At 41.7% G+C, this 20,512-nt stretch overlaps 2 protein-coding genes across 2 annotated transcripts in view; both read right to left on the minus strand.

The window, feature by feature from the left end:
• Positions 1-3,800: 3,800 nt before the first annotated feature.
• Positions 3,801-9,330, minus strand: egr3 (early growth response 3). Its single transcript, XM_049579232.1, has 2 exons — positions 8,356-9,330; positions 3,801-5,728 (listed from the first exon to the last, which is right to left on the minus strand). The coding sequence occupies exons 1-2, from the start codon at positions 8,507-8,509 to the stop codon at positions 4,650-4,652; spliced, it is 1,233 nt and encodes a 410-aa protein (XP_049435189.1). The 5' UTR covers positions 8,510-9,330; the 3' UTR covers positions 3,801-4,649.
• A 4,024-nt stretch (positions 9,331-13,354) lies between these two features.
• Positions 13,355-20,512, minus strand: part of LOC125890460 (phosphatidylethanolamine-binding protein 4) — a 61,834-nt gene continuing 54,676 nt past the window's right edge. The window contains exon 7 of the mRNA XM_049579113.1: positions 13,355-14,089. Within this exon, the coding sequence (XP_049435070.1) occupies positions 13,998-14,089 (92 nt within the window). The 3' untranslated portion in view covers positions 13,355-13,997. The remainder of the gene's footprint in view (positions 14,090-20,512) is intronic.

Consider the following 20,512-nt stretch of genomic DNA (forward strand, 5'->3'; position numbering starts at 1 on the left):
GCAGACAGCGAATAAAATACGGTAAACGTTACACTTTTCTCGTATAATAATAGAGCACGACTAATGTTCATATACTATTATAAAATGTGTGTATATTTAGCCATATTCATAAGCTTAATTATCATATATGTGTGTGTCGGGTATACGAGAGGCGTGCGTGTGTGCGCGTGCAAGGAGAGACCCAAGTAAACTGAAGGCAAGTGATATTTTTCTTTATTCAAGTACTTACATAGAAATAACAAAACAATTGCATTACAACAAACTGAAGTGCCGAGTAAACAGGGGAGCTTGTCTCCCCATCACAAGGATATAGTAAAATTCATTTCAATATTCAGCTCATCATAAAAGGACCTTATTATAAGGTAATAAAAACATGAAATAGGCTAAAGACATCCACAACATTTTAAACAAGACCCCTTGTTTTCTTGGAAAAAAAAAGAAAAAAAAAAGCCAACAGAACAGTTATCCCAGTGTGTGTTTTCAATTGTCTGTCTTGAATTGTTGTTAGGTTTATCCCATTTCACCCAATGTGACTTATTTTCATGCATAATAAAGAAATGAGCACCACCCACAGCATCTGGGGGCAGCACTTTGGAACATTTCCGTGCACATGCAAACATGAGGATATACTGTAATGAAAAGGAAACACAACACAACAGAAAACAGTGAGTATCGACTCCATCTGAACACCATAGTGTCACCGTTGAAGACCACAAAATCCCTGAAGCCACCCTGTAGTCCATAAAATGACATGAGTAGCCTATAATATCTACACATTATTGAAATCTCTTCAAACATGAGTTGTTGTTGTTTTTTAAATCTTGAAATTATTAATTGTCACAAATGAGCCCAAGCCTATTGCCCTGCCCGAGGCCAACTTCACGGAGACTAAATCAAACAGTTAAACACAAACATTAGCACAAGGCTGCCTTCAACTGCAAGCAGACTGAGGTCACATTTATGATTTGTTTCTCCTGTGGAGTTCTCATCTCATTATTGTTTTTGATCAGCCAACCCTGCAACCCAGTTTGGCACAAAGATGGCTGCTGATGTTGGCGCAGATCCAACATGGAGCAGAGAATGAGGATGAGGCAAATTCCAATTTCAGAGCGTTCAGCCGCCCACTTTTGGACAATAAACCATAAAAACATAAAATAAATTATTCTTGGAGAAGCATTATTAAGAGGGGGTTGTTGGGTTTGTTTAACAGAGTCATTGACATATATCTATAGCATTCACACACATTACACAGAAGGATTATTGTTCAGCCGAACGTGGTGCAGCCTGCATTGTTGTTCAACCACCAAACTATATGGAGGGAGTGGGATGGAGGGGATCATATAAATTCTACAAAATCTATCCGTCCATTACAAAAGTGTCACGAAACAAAAGTGACAAACACAGTGAGAGGATATGACTGATGAAATATTGAGTTTGCAAAGTTGTAATTACATGGCTTCATTTAGATGTGGAAATAGTTTGGTGTAGTCTCCGCCTCACTCTGCATCATTCCTCAACACAAAGCAAACATAAACACAGTTTTCTCTTAGCGGAGGCCACATTCTATATGTTATAATTAAAAACATCCATTCTCACCAGCAACGTGTCAAATCAAGAGCACGCAAGAGCATCATTTTTGGTCAAATAAATTCAAAATGAGTCTATAATGAACAGTGTCTAACATCTAATTATTCTAGATAAACATTTTGTATGTCCTATCACCTCACAAGCTATATATATTCTTTTGTGCTGACTCCATGAGGCTGTCTGCTACACAATGTTCACATTAGAGGCCATCACTCATTGCAGGATTTAACTCGGAAAATCCACATCTAATGTTTGAATCTTCGTTATCATGAAGCTAATTATCTGGGATTAGAAAAAGGAATGCTGTGTAATGTCATGTGTCAAAGGTTACATTTTCAGTATGTTAACTTGTGATTTTAATTGAATTTTATGGGGATGAGCAAGAAAAGTTTCATCTGTCAATGACCGTCCATGCAATAAAATATTTTTTTTTATGATACTAAACTATTGATTTACAGTTGGATGTTACAGGGTGTGTGAATTTTTAAACTATCTGGAAAAGTGCAAGGAGGTCTGTTCATTTAACCATGTAGATGAGTTGAGAAAAGACTCTCTGAGGCCAAATTAATTGGAAAATAAGTGGACCCTTGCCAGGAAGCTCAGCAGTGAAAACTGGTTGTTACAGGAGGAAAGGGAAGCATGGCCTTGGAAGCTTGTTTCTGCATGCACTGTGTTCTCTGTGGCACTGCTTTTCTGAACCTCTCTTTTGGCCTTTGCATTTGTCAGTCGATATTCTCTTTAAGTCTGATTGCCGTGTCTCCTGACTGGTACGATATTATATATTTTTTCCAGCTGACAACAATGTTTATATAAATTCTGCCTTGTATACAGCACACACTCCTTAATAGTCAGAGAGCACTGCCAATAACCAGAAGACATTTATCTGGTATTACAGCAATAATTTTAAAGGATAAAATCGGAAACTAACTTAACACATGGACGAGGTTATTACTCTTGAATTTCGCTCCACAGAGCCATAATGCAGTCTTCCTGATTTAGAGAGATTAGTTATAACAAAGGAAAAGCAATTATGCTGGCAGGTTCATCACATGTGCTCATTGTTTAACATTTGTCAGTATTGTTATAACACACTTTAAAGTTCCCATAGAAGGCAATGGAAGAGATGAGTCTACACAAAATGTTTCACTGAATGATAAAAGAGCGATTTCCTTCTACAGGACAAAGATCAATCAGGAATGTGCAAAATATTGGCACTGCTCTGTAATGTATTTTGTCCAAGAAAGGATCCAATTATTAAGTCTCGTATCTACAACCAGTGTTTTCTATGTGATGGGGAAAATGTGTTAATTAAAATAAGTGATTGCGACTATAATGGAGCTAAAATGTAAAAAAAAAAAAAAAAAAAATCTTGCTGTTTATTCAGAGAACACATTAGTGCTTCCTTAAACCAGTTACCACTTTAAAACGTACAAATGGTGCAAAAGCTATTATTCTTTTTTTCTTTTATGGAAGATAACACACCATATTTGGCACTATTGCAGTGCTCCGAAAAATTTCTGCAGTGACCTATGACAACAAAATATTCTGTATTATAACTACATTACTAAAACTTTAAGACACATTCCGCACAAGCATTCAGTCAATTGAAAGTTCTTGTTTATGCAGACATTTGTATTTACATAGTGTGCATGTAGGCATGCACATATATGCACAATTTAATACTGAGTTATGGTGCATTTGACATTTGAGTACAAAAGTGAAACTTCTACTGTAGCTACCTGCATACATGTTTGTATACTGTACAAAAACAACAAGTCCTTACTTTACAACTCAGTCTCAGTCTCTCTGTATTAGAAAAGATGTAAACATGGATTTGGACATTTTAATTTTTCTCTTTACCATATGCTGCTCATCGTTTTGTGATTATAATCAAGTAGTTTCGTCTTTTTACACTGTGAATCCTTCATTCAGCTTTGTTTTCATATAATGCTGGTTTGCAACCCAGTGTCATTTATATAAGTAGTTCAGTCTGTATAACTGTGCTCTTAGTTAACTTGATTTATCGGTTGGTGGCATATGTCACAAATATATTGCATATAATTGCAGAACTCAAGAAAACTGAAAAAATGAACAGTATTGGTGAGCTTTTAAAAAAAGCAACAGAAATTATATCTGGTCACACCACATAAACAGGCAACAAAAATACACAGTGTCTCTCAGTGACGACAAATAAATAAGTATTGGCAAAGGCATTGATTGCTGCAGGCATGTTTCTTTTTATAAGCACATGTGATAGGACAAGACATCAGTTGCTTTGTGTAACCCATTCAGTCGTTAACTACAATTCACCAAATTGTGCAGGTAAATCTAAATGTGAGATACGGTGTTTGAATCTGATCTTCCTTTTAACTCGACGTGTGCTGTAAGCTGATATCACTGTTATGTTTGGCAAATGTCAGGCACAATAATAAGAACAAGGTTGGCTGTATCACCACAATACATTTGGCACATTCTTTCGAGAAAACAACATTCAAATAGAAAATAATAATTATAAAAAAAAACACGACACCTCAACGAAAACAACAAAAAGAAGTGCCACTAATAAGGTATCCATGACAGTACACAAATATAACCAATTGCACTTTTAAACAGCCTAATAAAATTAATGCATACATCCCAGACAACTCACCCTTTAAACTAAACTCCATTGTAATTTTGTCTGTTTTTGACTCCTGTGATGGATTCTGGCTTCCTTCCAATTTAGAAATTCTCGGTAAAATTTACAACAGTGTATCCTGTAGATAAACCTATAGATACACAGTGGCCTTGTGGACAGAATGTGCCATGGTGCCCTTCTGTGTGTTGGCACTGTGTTACAGTAGCTGAGGCTCTGAGTTACTTGGAGGAGAAGGGCGTAGCAGCCTTTCCCCTCTGACTTAAACTAAAGGCATCCATCTCAAAATAGAAGGAACTGAAAACAGCAGGGGATGTAAAAGAGAGGAAAAGAGTCACCTATTTATCTCATAGTGGACGTGATCCCTTCTTCCTAAGTCTCTTTAGGGGGCATGGTGAGGGTCCAGTCCAAGTGCACGTAGTGACGGTCATGACGTTCCCACTGTTGGCCCCCCACAGGAGCTGGGCGGCGAGCTGTGGCTCCCAGCCGCCCCACTGCTCTTGTCAGCTGGCTTCTTGTCCTTCTGTTTCAGATGAACCTTTGCGTGTCTCTTTCGCTCATCACTTCTGGCAAACTTGCGTCCACAGAACTCACAGGAGAAGGGTTTCTCGCCTGTGTGTGTGCGGATGTGTGTGGTCAGGTGGTCGCTCCGGCTGAAGGAGCGCATGCATATTCGGCACTGGAAAGGTTTGTGACCTGTGTGGATGCGAAGGTGACGTGTAAGCTCGTCTGAGCGTGAGAAGCGTCTGTCACAGTTCTCCGCCGGACAGGCGTGCGGCCGTTCGTGGACAGGGGTTTTGCTGGGACGGTTGGGGTACTTCCGTGGTCGGATGGGTTTGAGGGTGAGAGTCTGTGGCGGTGGGTGGTGTTGAGGAGGGTGCTGCTGCCCGCCGATGAACCCTGGGTGGATCTGTTGCTTGTCTTTGAACGCCCTGATGGTCTCCAGGGGTGTGATGGGTGGAGGGTTGACTCGGATGGGGTCCATGGTCTGGAAGGGCTTGTGCTCCATCACGCCAACCTCGCCCTGATGGTGGAAAAGGTTGTAGTCAGGGATCATGGAGAAAAGGCTGCCATCCATGGAGGCTTTGGATGTGGAATGATAGTCATTGCCAGGGTAGGCTAGAGCCGTGCTGGTGGCGGGGCTGTGGTGGAAGGAGACCTGGTCCTGGTACAGGTCACTGCAGGTGGAATAGGCAGGCAGTGGCGGACCGTATACCTGCTCCATATCTGACGTCTGTCCGCCCATACTGGCTGCGGAGGAAGATGTCTGCGTCGTTACCGTGCCGGGCGATGGAGAAACGCCCAGGATCCCCGCGCTGACAAGACTGATGATATTGTTATCAGAGCACCAGCCAGAGCCACCAATGCCACCTGACGGAGGAGTGTCAAAGGCAAACTTCCCCAGATAGGTGACAGTCTGCCCGCTGCGGTTGGACTGGAAGCTGGATCCATACTGAATCTCTGCTGTTGCCTTCTCACTTCCCATGCCCAGATCCATGATATTATCTAGATAAAAGCAAATAAAAACAGATATCATGAGCAAATCATCCACATGACTGCACAAACATGAATATGAAATGCAATCAGTTGGCTAGAAAAGCCTGTAAAAGTGCTAATGTGGCACAAGTTGTACAAAAAAAATAAATAGAAAATTCACTTTGTCAAGCTATATGAACTTGAAGTGTCAGTCCTCGGTTTGTCCAAAATTCAGCTTCTCTGCATATCACTGTAATATTGTGCCAACAGGAAATCAAAAATAAAAGAAGTCCACTACAGTTCATAAAGAAATGTGAGCGCTGTCAGACCTGTAAGTTAAGTGAGTGACTGCTGCATGTGAGACAGTGGTGTCTCTCTCTCTCAGATCCCACAAGCTCTCATAAATCAAGACCTAAACACCCCCTTTGATCCAGTCATTGTGTCCCTCAGGAGGACAGCCAAACTGAATGGCAAGATCTGATTTCTTTACAGCAGGGAGGATTATAAGGCAGACGCCACATCTATCACGCTCAAGGATTCAAAACACATTTGCAGCATAGAACATCTGCACATAACGGGGGGGAAAAAATTAAGTGTTTCCAATCCAATCTCTGCATTAGTGAGCTTAACAACATTTTCACAAATTTCCTTGATATTTTAATTGTACAGAATCTTACACTCCACACCGAATACGCACACTTCCACACTCACACACACTCACACACACACTCTCACACACATTTAACTTATTCCAAAGATGCCATAAAAACCATCACATGCAGATGTGCTTAATGGGGATACATTTATGTGCTGATCGTGCTCCGAGGGCTTAATGTGAGACATTTGAAAAGAATTCTTTCTTAAACAGAAGTTAAAATAGACGTCTCTTTTCATTTGCAGGAAATCATACACAGGGGTGCTTAAATATTCACTCTCAGTAATTACAGCCTGCTGGAATTTGACTAAAGGCAAATCATAATGAAACAAACAAAAGCTAAATTATGTATATTGCACAACAGCATTCAGCACATGAGGTACAGGAACAATGACACTTGTGGCATAATTTTCTGGGAATATAACACTAAGAAAACAAACCTGAGTTGATATTAATACGTGTTACTCTAAATCTTTAGTCTGCTGGAGGTAATCTGAGCTGTGGGATATTTAAACAGAATGAGGGTCATGAAATAAAGTCATCACTCTTTTCTTATAGGTCAGTGTTGAAGAGCACAGCACACACACCTGCTCCACCTGTAAAATTCTAACATTGTACTTTAAAAATCTATTTATGTTATTTGTCTAAAAATAGCACATGCAACATTGGCATTTATACAAATTTTAGAGTCTGCAATGTGAATTTCACCAATATCAGGCATGCTTCAAACCGCAACACACACCTGAGTTCTGCCACATCTTTTTTCCCTGTTCCATTTGTTGAAATAAATTCTGCAAGGGGTCACATAAAAAACATTTTACTGCCGTATTTATAGAGAAACACCAAATGTGTGTCGCTTAAATTTAATCCACTTATTTAAAAAATTCAGTACACTATTTATACGACCTGGCGCTGGGAGAATTAATTAACGCACACTTTTCAAGGGGGAAATATGTCGGGTTAAATTCCACAGAAGTGCTGTTTTAATTTGTGAACAAAAAAACTTGGACATGATAACAATGCTCTACAAGGGGAATGTTAATTGTGGTCACTGCATCACATGGAGATCTGAGCCACACGAGGAATTAAGTATATTTCGTGCAGCGTTGACCCATCACCTCAGAAGGTGAGCCTGGACAATTAGTGATTGATTTAATGCCAAACACTGAGCCGAACTAACAAGTCCTCCTTATGTAGGCGTCTGAATTAATCAGAAATATACATTAATCTGGACTAAGCAATAAATCAATCAATATCACCGGCCTCGCAATTTAGTGACTCAGACGGTTCAGGGGCCCTGCGTCCAAACATGTTTCATATAGGGGAAAGCAGCCACACACGCCTACTAAAATTCAATCTGTGAATGAAAGTCATTGTCCAAAGTAGTTGACCCATCTTTGCGGGTGCATGTTTGATTAATACATCAGAGGCAATTGTACTTTGACCACATTAATTAGACGCATTTTCTCATAACCCACGGGTTTCAGTTTCAGTCATGAGCCGTTTGCGTTTTTAGTGGACTTTGCGTAAAACAGCCTTTTTCTCCCCAGCCGTTCGTGTGACATTTCCTCAAACACGCCTCAGCTCCGGGGAATTAAAATCACTGTAAATACGGTACATTTGCTTGAATTTAATATTTTAGCCGTGGATTAACAAAAAAAACTTTTTGACATGAGAATAGTTGCCTTAATCACGTTGCGTTTGGAAGTCTGACATTTCGGCTACGGACACGGGAAGAAAATAAAAAAAGAAACAAAACAAAACAAAATCACACAGCCGAGGTGAAAGTCATTTTTAAGGTGGATCTAATTCACAGTGGGCACTGATACACCTGACCCCGTGAAAAGTATCCAGTACGGGAGTGTGCCTTTGTGCGCAACAGCCAGAGCGCAAACAGGTGCTCCGAGCCCCAAGACAACTGTTGCCATTCCGCGCACATCGCACTTTGAACTACTTTAATCCAAACACACACAAACACAAAAAAGTAAATGTAAAATCTTACCTGTGTTCATCTGTGAATAGTGGTTAATAGATTCCGTACTGGTGAAAATATTCATAGACGTCGGGATGTCCTCTTCTGGGTAGAGACTGTCAGGGATCGTGTTTATTAAACTGCTCATCGTAAGAGGGAGCTTCTCCGCTAGTTTCCCTGTCATAGCAGTTATATTCAGTCCGACATTTATAAAAAGGACAACGCGCAGGTATCCAAGTTACACACAAAAAAACAGCGGGTGTTTTCAAAGTGGAAAACACAGGTGTGGATCAGGCGTGAAAAAATCAGATGGGAGAGGAGCAGGGATGGATCCTGTTGCTGTAGCTATCCAAGTATCCCGCGGAGGACGAGCAGCGCCGGTTATCTCCTCCTGTGTGATCACAGGCTACTGTTGTTATTAATCTGATCACTGTGGAAGCTGATGGGCTGCTTGTGGGGGAATTTGAAGTCTGTGAATCAGTGGAGGAGGTGGTGGTGTTGGTTGCACAAGAGCAGCTCTACTTGCTCTATTGGAGCTGGATAGGGGACTCCAGTCTGCCTGTATTAAATAGGGGGATGGAACATTTGCGTGACGTAGATGACCATATATGGACAGAGCGCCCAGCGCCCAGGCTCTCCGCGCGTCAGGCGGTGGAAACTACAGCGGAGGCAAAAGGCTCCGATAGATAGATAGTGGCTACAAAGTTTACACATCTACATGGCACCTCTAGCTGCGTCCTTCTTCGGGATGAGCCGGCGGTTCTCCTCTGTTCCTGTCCTTGTGGAAAACATTACGGTGATTCAACAGCGTTATCTTTATTAGTGGTGTCCATAGTGGACTGTCGGGGACACTGGGAGCTTTTTACGCAGCTGTGTGTGTGTGTGTTTGAAGGAGAAAGACAGTGTTGTGACTACAGAGACAGCAACTTGTAAAACACATTACTTTATAAGTTTGGCCTGCATACTGTTTGTTCAATTGCCACTAACACAGGGAGATATTTTTTTGTTGGCTTATATTTCAAACTACTTTTGGTCCACATAAGCTCTCTGAACAGTCTTGTCATTTTGCTCTCACACACTTTTGTGCCCGTCCTGTATTGCAGAACACTTGTCCAAGCCTCCTTTTCATGCAGCAACACTTACAAAGACAGTAATTGGCGGAGTTAATCGCTTGTAAATATTGCAAGCCCGTTGTAAATCCTCAACAGGCTTGCTTTGACTTGGAGCCCAAGTGACCGCTTAAGTGGAAACTCCAAATAAGGCAGTGTCCGGCCCCGCCCCATCGCGTCTGTATTTGGACATGTGAGTTCCGGGTGAAGCAGAAGTGGAAAAGTGATCGGAAGCCACAGACGTTCAAAGAGATGACAGTGGACAAAGCGTCATGGCTCGCTTTTCAGCAGTTTGCCAACTTGTGAAAAATCACCTCCAGTGGTTTACTTATACTGTTTCAGAAATATCCCCCTCATGATTCAGATTGTTACACAAAAAGCTAAAAATTACTGAGAGCCTCTGAGGTCATCCACTGTTTTCATTTCACCATCCTATCATAGTTATCAGCTTCTGCACTCATAATTACTAGTTTAGTGAGGATTTGCTTCGCTATGAACTTTAACTATTTTCTGCTGTAGCTGTAACATAAAACACACAGGCCTTTTGCAAAAATTCACAGAAAATATTGAATGAAATGTCAGAGCCTGAATATTCAGACCTGAGAAATTAATAGTACCTCAATGAACCAGAAGTGTAAACAGAGTGTGTGGGAGAATTAGTCTGAATCATGCTCTGTGTTTAGGGGGCTTACACAAACAGAGCAGCCAATGATCTTGTGTGTCTCATTACCACAGGCAAGTCCTCCATGTATACGTCTGCGTGTGTTTTTACGAGCAGCAGTCGCGCCAGCAGGCAGAGCAGAGTCCTCTCAGGGCATCTTGTCCACAGTCTTGTGCGCCTTGAATCAACAGAACGGACAACAATGATCCTGATGGACTTGATTCAACATTAGACACTCTTGTGTCAGACCAAACATAGATTATTTATGTTAAATTACTCATCTGCCTCATAGTGACTCACTCCCTAAACTGGGTCTCTGTATCACTTTTTGTACATTGGTCCAGGTCAAAAGGCACATAAAGTTAAATTGGTCATTTGTGATGTGCTTTTGTCCCTGTTTTTAGCTTGTGATACAGTGACTGCAGTTCTGGACTGCTTATTAAAAGTTTGACTCCTATCAAGCAAACTGCATCAGAAACAAATTAATACCTCAATATTAAATGAAATATTTTCTGAATTAACTTGAACACACCTCTAGAGAATGAATTCATACACTTATTTGAATACCATTGCATAATTAAACTTACCAAGAAACGTAATAGTTACACTTGGTTTGGACTACATAATAGGAAAGCCTGATGGTATAATGTCATACAAAACAAGGCTATGACCTATGACCTCTTAAATTATACACTTTATACATAAATGATATCATAAGCGTATAAACTGGAGTGTTTTATGCAGGATTACTACATTAGATTGTATGTTGTCCCTGTTATTTTGTCCAGCCCATGAAGTCCATCACAGGTTGATCAATGCAGCGGGAAATCCATGGAAAAGTCTTTTATGTTTATGGATGCAAACAAATGAGAGAATCCCCTCAGGTCAGACTGAGGACTTACTGCGCTATGGTGTGTCTCCTCAGGGGAAGCGTTTGTGTGGCTCTGTGGTTGGAAAGTTGGCCAGCCGAGCTGGAACACCTACCTGTTGCAGGCTTATTTCCTCGACTGTGAGCTGGGTCACACAGGACCGGCCTGCAGTGTTTGTCGACAGCGTTAGATCCCTTTGATTGCAGCGTCCCAGCTCCTTTGCATATGGGGATTCCATGGAAGCGCAAGCTCATTTTAAAGCACAGTGGAAAACTGCCCAGGCACTGTGGATATATAGTCAAATTAGTTTTGTATTTTCCAGGCTCCATGGGGGAAGACTACAACTGTTGTTCCTTGCTGTTAGTGAGAGATCTGGAAAGATAAAATGGTTCCGGTTATACCGACAGTAACCGTATATCCTTTATGCCATATTGCAAAAGCCTCTATAGTTGTTATGACTATGTATCCTGTAATGTTGACAGCATGACATGAGAGATATTTTCTATTTATTAGGTTGACCTATCAACCAGAAATGACACTCTGATAACTAAAAAACTCCCCAAAAGACCTTAAATCTTTACAATGAATGTCTTTCATCTGATATGACTAGTATCAAGTCACACAGTGGAGAAACTTCACTTTAAATGAAGTTAAAATAAGAGTAACGTGCCTTTCACATGACAATATGATTGACTATAAAAAAATGTAATGGTTGCACATTTCTAAGGAGGAGGTAATTAAAACGTGCAGAAGCTTTTTGGCGCATTTTCATCATCACATCACCCATTAAGGTATGCTGATTCACTTTCCTATTAAGTCTACTATTTTGAAATTGAAGATCATTAAGCGTCTACCCAATCACTGCTATCTGTCTGGGTATGTGCAGTTTTCACAGTTAATAGGAAACATAAAACCGTGCATTAAGACACAAGGCTGACGCAGATACCTTAGCAATAATGTTTAAAGGTCAAAAGGTGCATTTTAAAATTCTGCATTTCTTGTTGGTGAAAAATTTTGGCAGAGACAAGCATTTCAGAGAGCACTGACTCTCTGCAGTCCGATTTGCAGAACAATACCAGTCTGTCTGGGGTCAAACGCACAGAGAATACATGCGCAAAGTGGTCAGCGGACCATACTGTTGACATGCATTGAACAGATGTCACACTCAAATCCATCTCTCCACTCCTCACAAGTGATGAACTGCAGGAAGTCTCCAGTGACATAAATCTTGCACACTTCTTCAGCAGCGAGAAAAGAATGGAGACTCAAGTCAGAATGCATATTAGATCACTTAGTGCCGGTTAGGCAATTGAATTGATTATACAAATTCCTTTTAATTAATGTAAGTTTGAATAAATTAAGAAAATATTAAATGCCTTCGCCATATTATCAGGGGATGTGAGCAGGGTTTTTTTTTTTTTCAGAGAAGGCAATATACTGTGCACCGTTGAACTACAGCTGTCAGTTTTTCTTAATCAGAATATTTCAACTCTCCTGACATTTGGAGTAAAAATAAACACATTCAAGGAAGCCGAGTGGCAAAACCCAGCTGTTTTGGCAGGATATCTCCGAGATATAGAGGGAAAAAAAATGCACAGTGTATTTGGAAGTACAAATCTTGGCATTTCAATGGTGTACTGATGGATTCAAGTAGGTGGTTTTTGGAAGAATGCTCTCCCACTTGGCATGCCTCACAATGAGTGTGGAATTATACTCCACTTGCCAATTGTTAAAAATGTGATTTCATAAGTCAAATAAGATGGGTAAATCAAGGTCAAGTGCGATATTCCAACTGACGGATACTTAACATTTGTTCAAAAGCAATGGACTGTCTGACTAACTGTGTGCTTATGTGCATTGTTTTGGTTGTTTTGTTTGTGGACACGGCTGCTTTGACTGCTAAGTCGGGGAAGCAAACAAAGCAGATGCAGGACAATTTGATCAATGATCTCCCAGAGTTCATGGAGAGGGCACATAGGGGTTTACCAAGGCTGGCTTAACCACCAAAGGAACAAAAACCTCCATTACCTACTCCTGCCTAGCCCACTGATGAGACACCAAATTAGGGTCAATGAAACCACCAACTAAAGATTGATCATCGGAACATCAAAGTCCCTCATGTAAATCCAGCCTTTTCCAGACATCTGGGGTATTGATACAAACCCCTCCCAGAGGAGAGTTGCTGGTTAGAAACCAATATTCCTCATGGGGGGTACTCTGACCCACCCTCTACAAAGACCCATGGAGTCAGAAAAGTATCTTCTCGTGAAAGGGTTGAAAAGTTTATCCCCATCATCCTCTGCAGACCTGGCAGGTAGGCCTCTTATGCAACTGTCCAAAGTTCAAAACAGGTTCATTGTTCCAAAGTTACATTCAAGGACACTTCAACATGTGTTAGAGCTGCTTTTACTTTGAAAAAAAAAAGAAAAAAAAGGGAACAATAAGGACCTGAAATCACCTAATGTTTCCGATTGGGGTGAAAGTGGTCAATGGAAATATGATAAACAATTACACAAACAGCAAGTTCCCTTCACCCGACACACCACAGGCCCTGCAGCCCCTCCCCCCTGTCCTGTCACTCTGTAGAGTATTTTGGTTCAAGTTCCACTGCGGCATCCGGCTGTGTTGCGGTCTCGGTTTCACCTCCCACTTCCTTTTTTTGGCCCTGACGTGTTTCCGTGCCTGAATTAGAATAAACTCTTTCCACACTGAGTTGTGATATCGGGGCCGTCTTCCTTCTCTTGTCGACAGTGTTCGGAAACTAATAAGAAATCCCCAGTGAGGTCAAAATCTATCTCCCAAATCCTTTGCTCCGCACCACGTGACAGAGATACAGGGCAACATCAAAACCTTGTAGCTGCTGTAACACAAAGAGGAAGTCTCTTTCTAACTCAACGATAAGATAGAGGCAAAGAGGGCTGACCTGTTGCAAGCTTTGAAGAACTGATGCTGTTTAATTCAGGGAAAGTGGGGGAACATCTTATTCTATATATTTGTATTGACAGATTCTTCTTTCAGGTATCTGAGCATCTTTCAGTCTTTGTAGTTTTGGGTGAGAAACTGCAGAGTGGCCACAGGCTTTCCCAGATCAAACTTCTTGACGAAGGCCTGAAGATCCCATTTACCTGTGAGAGAAGGATGACACATGAATACAGAGATATATTAGTCTTTACGTGCATTTGGAGGGAAAATGTGCTCAAAACCCAGGTTTGTTTTGAGGCTGATACAAGAGATCAAAATGACAAAAGCAGTTAAACCTCACACATTTATTGGATAACATGTTTTCATCCTGACAATATCCAACATAAATTTAGTACAGTCTGAGTGCAATCTCTGGTGCATTACAAGAGTATTTCTCATGACCGCTTGGTCCATGTTTAAGGGATCTGAGGCCTAACTGAGCAGCACATGGCTCTGGGATATGAGTCACTGAGAACAGCACTGCTGAAAATAAAACATGTTGCTGTAATGATGGAGGTGGGAACGCAAGGACGTATTGGCAAGAAGATATGATTCAATCGCCTGGACTGTTTTTTTTTCTTCCCTCCCCTTTTAAACAAACACCAGACGGCCATCCGGCTGGTATGACAATATCACTTCTTAGATTTTGACAACCGCTGATTCCCTGCAGCTTCCCCTCCCTTTACCCAAAAAAAAAAAAAAAAAAAAAAAAAAAGACAAATTCACAATTATCATTCCAAGGCAACAAAACCCTGTGTGCTTAAAACTTGTAAACTTCAACAGATTCTAGAGAGCGAGTGTCTGTCTGTCTGTCTGTCTGTCTGTCTGTGTCCTCACATGTTTGGGCATACATACGACAATAGCATGCTCCGCAATCCAGGGAATCGCTGACATTCTGGTATTTCCGTATGCGGAGTAATTGCATTAACAGCTGCTCAAGAATAGCGTAGGAAAGTTAATCTTTTGAAAAGAAAGCCAACTATTGAAATGGTCCAAATCTGTAGAGAGAACGGTCTCACAGTTAGGGGTTGAGTCTGACTCTGCCTGAATAGAAACGTTACTGCTTTTCACCTTTCGCTGCAGCTGCTTTACAGGCCTTAGCTGTGGCTGTTTTCGCCATCAGGGAGCCACATTTTGTGTCCTGCGGCATTGCGGAGGAGATCTGGGAGAAGAAATACACTTTACCGCTGCCACGCACACCAAGTGCACTCACCTCCCATCAATGCAGAAACAAATAGGAGGGATTCATTTACATTTCAAACAAAATGTCTCATTCAAGGCTGCAATTTTTCAGGCTATTCTCAGAATATATTTAACTCCTATCAAATCTTGAATTATTTATTTGCATGTGTTCGAATTGGAAAGTCAAACAAAAAATGACAATATTACCAAATTATTACTCAACTATTTTTGCACCCATCCTGATCCTCCCTGTGTGTTAAGCTTATGAGATGTACACCCCAGTGTGTCCAGGTTTGCCACAAGGTCAGGTCAGGGTCTGAGCTCAGCTGGGGAAGATGATGAATAATAACTGGGAGATGAGCAGATGAGTACCTGGAGCTTTCCGGGTTCCCTCTGTGAATGAGGATTGCCTGCAGAAAGGGCTCCAATAATCAAGAGAGGGCAATGGAGTCAAGTGACCTGCCTGTATGATAGGGCATGGCCCCAGTGGCCCCTCTGGCCTGTGCTTCAGTGGGAGATAATGCACCGCCTCTGCAGATCCCCAAACTCCCCTGCATGTCCAGAACAAGGTCCCTCACCCCTTAGAGGTAGCACCTTAAAGACAGCTGAGGGGTGAGGCAACAAACTTTACCCAGAATATAGGGATGTAGCCCATAAGTCATGTGGCAGATTTGACTCATATGACAGTCATGCATTAATAGTCAAACTTTCTCTTTCTGTTTTACAGGGAGAACATGCGGTATCGTGCAACATTTCCTCTAACGGAGAATGTCACACTGAGGAACATTTTATAGTAGACTAACGATCAGACAGAGAGTCAAAACCAGGCGCTGCTTGTAAGGCTTTACAAACATAATCCTGTCTAAAGCTGTGCAATCATTGGGCGCAATCCAAAGTGAGGCAAATTCACAATATCTGGTGCTATCACGCTGGCTGGTACCCTGCAAATGCCTAGACTTACAAGTGACCTTAAAATAGGCTGGTGTCTGTTTGTAGTGCAGAGACGTGTTTCTGCCTCTCCCATCTGCCTGCTCATGGAAAGGACAGATAGTGTGGGACCTGAGGGCGATGTTAAAGTCTTCCTGCCTCCCCTTTTGTTTCCACCTTGCTTCTCCGTCTGGGTATGGCAGGAAGATCAGGACTGCTGTGAGGTGACACAGAACTGCTACATTTAGTGGTGTGGGCGGTGTCCCTGTTAAACCTCTTATAGTGTCTCGAAAATACTCAAAACCAAGTGATCCTGTTCATCGCAGTCGAGTAAGAGGAGCCATATCAGGGAGGGAGCTTTACTGAGCTTTAGCATTGAACATTCATAGTCAAAACAACGTTATCCTGATATCATGTGGGGAAAATTCTTTTTGGACGTCGGAGGTCAGGAGTCAGACACAGAGCAGTGCCTCGGGAGCAGAGATACGTCTCGCTCGTGAGATGCTTCAGCAGGGCACATGACTGCCATGGAGAGACCTGGGTCGAGGGATGGTGTCGCAGTGTTTGGCTGCCGTTCTCAGCTCACAGCCTGCTGTCAATATAGCAGCCTACATTGTTACCAAATGCTGTCACCTTGCCGGGGACTGCATATTCAGTCTTAAAGAGATATGTTGCATGTTGAATTATATTTGGTTAGTATTTTTCTCCTGTCACAATGTTGGAAATACATGAATGAATGAATGAATAAATAAATGAACAAATCAATCAGTTATCAGAATAGTTGCTGATTAGTTTTTGGTTGATCAACTAACTGATTAATCAACTAATCATTTCAGCTCAGAAAATGGTTACTATCTCTACTGGGTGTAAACCTGGAGGGGATCATGTGTTTGGCCATGTGCATGAGTGAATGTGTATTTCTGCCTGTCCACAGCTAATCTCACAAACTACTGGATCAATCAGCCTTATATTTTGTGTGCTCATTTACGACTGTATGCTTCGGGGTTCCTGGTGGTTGCACTGATTCGCAGTTGTTGAAAAACCTGTTTTATTGATTGTTTTATGTGGTTATTAACTGATGACTGTTCACTCCTCTTGACCGATCAATAGGGGCTGCAATTTTTTCAGGAATCAGCTCAGCTAAAAACAGCAAAGCACACGTAGTCTGTTACAGGCCACATTTTTGCCTTCGTCGTTATTAATTCCATACCTGACATATTATGATCTACTAAACTTAGGCAAGACACGAGATGAATTAGTCCTCGTTTTTGTTAGCTTCTCTGTACTCTTTACACCAAGGGGCCGGGAGGGACACTTCCACTGGATGCAGCTCTCCATTGTCTGACTGCCATGCCTGGACCCTGTTTTGGTATGTCCTCCGTGTGACGTCACACCACAACAGCAGCATTTCAGAAGAGCGTTTTGCACTGCCTAATTTTGTAGACTTGCAGATTTTGATGATTTGGTTATTTTTCCTATTTGTGCCTCTATCATAGCAAAGTGAGAAGGCTATGTCTTTAAATTTTTCTTTCTTTGTCTGTTTTAACTGTGTTTATTGTTGTTATTTCCTACTTTGGTGTGCAGTAGTCTATAAACAAAGTTAAAAGTCCAGTTATGAATGACATGGATCAAAGATTTGTGGGAGTGTTTTACTTACTATAAATACATTAATCCTAATAATTGTATTGTATCTTCCGAAGCGCGCTGTGGCATGTCTGCAGGAATTACAAAAATTGTCTAGAGTGGCCACAATCACTTTGGGCAGCTAGAAGACATCCACCTGGCAGAGATCTGCACTCTACTGAGCGCACTTTTCTATTTTTCATTACTGACTAATCTGTGATTTCTTCAATCAATAAATCATTTGTTATAAAGTAGAGAAGATGCCTATTAAAATTTTCCACAGTCAGAAAGTTATTATCATCAAATTTCATGTTCTATCTGTCCAGCAGTCCAAAGCTGATTACAAAAGAAAAGCAGCAGATATAGCCTCTCAAATAGGGAATAGGTGGAATATTTATTTAAAAAATATGTTAATTATTAATTGTTATTTTTCTGTGGATGGACTTATTGATTGATTTATTGTTTCAGCTCTCCCTTAATCTATGGAATAGGGGAGTTGAGAAAAAAAATCTAGAAACTTTTACCTCAAACACGACAAGCATCTGTTTGAAAAAAAGAAGAAGAAGAAGAAGAAGAAGAAAAAAAAAAAAAAAAACACAACCAGCCAAAATTCAAAACGTCAAAGTGTTCCTTTAAGGCAGCCGACTCCTGGCTGAAACTCAGGCCTGCTGTAGCAACCAAATCCTGGCTCTCTTGACTCCACGCAGCTCTGATTAATGGTAGAGGCTGTGGGTGGGTGGTAGACATGGATCTGCCCATTACCACACTGCAACATTGCAAATGGCTTCAATTACTGTGGAGTGTGCTGAGCTGGCAGTAGGGGCTCTAGGAGGCAAGATGAGCAACGTGCACCATCCAGCAGCTAACTCCACTGTGATCCATTCATTCACACAACATGCTCATCATGTACATCCTCTGCTTTGTAATTTACTACAAGAAAAAATTGAGGAAAAAAAAAAAGACGAGAGTTGATAAATTTTTATTTTTCAACTTTTGCACAATTTTGTGCCAGTGATTCTGATGCTGTCCTTCTTGTGATCATCACAGTGTTTGTTTGTGATCAATCTACAGTTGAGGTCCCAGTCAGGAGAAAGGGGGCTGGATGTGTGAACAGTGTTTGTGCAAACTACCGTGTAGGCTGAAACAACACTAGATGGCCTCTCTCAAGGCCTCAGTTTCCCTACCCGGGAAACGCTAGCACTGTTTCCCTTGACAAACTGACTCGGCGGCACTAAACAGTAGCAGGACATATTGAGGGCTTGCCAAGTGGCTGACAAGTATCACGAGGGCCTGTGTGCCCACGCCTGCCCCCCACCCTGGCACAGGGGCAGCCTCCAGTCAGGGACAGCCTTCCTAAGCCAGAGCGAAGGGGATTCCCTACGATCACGCCCCTGCGCCCCGTGCCAAGAGCGCAGACCCCCCGTAGTTCCTTGTGTAACAAACCAGCTGTCCTCATCAGTTCACTGACCCACATTCATAACCTTATCGCAGGAGAGGCACACCAGACTCCCACGGTTCCGCACAACAGCCCTGCTCCACCTCTCATTGTACACCCCCTTTACTACTTAAGTGATGGTCAGAGATGAAAAGAAAAAGACAACAAATTTGCGATAAAATTGAGTCAATGACTGCGCTACTGGAAGTGGAAAACGATCATTAGGAGTCTCCCACCCACGACTAAATGCTCTCCCTTCGCAAATCACATCAATTAATGTCATGGGCTATGAAAAATGCTCTCTGTGTCATACCACATGGAGGGAGGACAGACGCTAATAAGTGAACATACTTAACGGAGGAGGTGGGGAGACATGGGATTCCCTCCGTTCCTCTTGTCTGTGCGGGAATACTGTGCTCACGGCCAAGTGGAGGCCAACAATAATACAGCAGGTACACCACTAAATTCAACCAAACCCATAATTACTGTAAAACTGAATATTTTTCTATTCACATACTGTGACGAGGCTTTCATTCTTAATATGTTACGCAATGTCTATTTCCATTATTACCCTTTTTACGAGGGCAGTTATCCTCCCCAGAATTGACCCATCAAATGAGACATTTGATTATCCAAGAGTGAATTTCTTAATTTCATTTCCCGTGAATAGAGACAACAGTTTGCAGGAGAGAGGAAGTCAAACAGCGGGAGTTAGACTCATCCAGTAGATTAAGGATGGGTGGATCCACTCCGTTCAATCGCTTCATAATGTGGGGGCAACTACTGTACTAGAGCTGGAAGCAGAAAATAAGGATGCTCCAGTTAGTTTTGCACAAGATAAATATATAAATAAAATATTCTAAATAGCAGGCTATTATTCATGCCACTATTTCTTCAGCTTAACTAGTTCTGACACAGTGAATACCCGAACAATACCTCCCCAAATCTGAGTTTGGATACGTAAAATATACCGAAGTACATCTCTTTTGACATTTCTTTTTCCAGAGGTTTCAACATCAAACAGACCTCAGCCTAATGTGCCTGGATTGTTTGCTGACATAGCTGTCAAAACTTCAAACAGCAGAGACTGGCAGCTCCACTGATTCACGGCCGCAGCGCTTGAAGTCTCAAACCGCCCTGATCTCCCCTCAAATCACCGGCTGTGACCCGAGTAGAACAGACAGACGGGCACGCCTCCTGTGAGGTACTGTACATCCAAGTGCGGTTGCCCACCTCCAAGAGACTTTTCTTCAGGGGGGAGGAAAAGTCAGAAAACCTGAAGTGTAAACAAAACAACTCTGCTTTTTGCAAGACTGTTACGACTACGGAAATGATCTGGTAATAATATTGACAGTAATCAAGGTTATAAGTTAATATACACTCTCCATGTGTGCTGACATGGTTGATAAGGATTTCAGGT

The sequence above is a fragment of the Epinephelus fuscoguttatus genome, linkage group LG6 (assembly GCF_011397635.1).
Source record: "Epinephelus fuscoguttatus linkage group LG6, E.fuscoguttatus.final_Chr_v1".
Taxonomy (NCBI): domain Eukaryota; kingdom Metazoa; phylum Chordata; class Actinopteri; order Perciformes; family Serranidae; genus Epinephelus; species Epinephelus fuscoguttatus.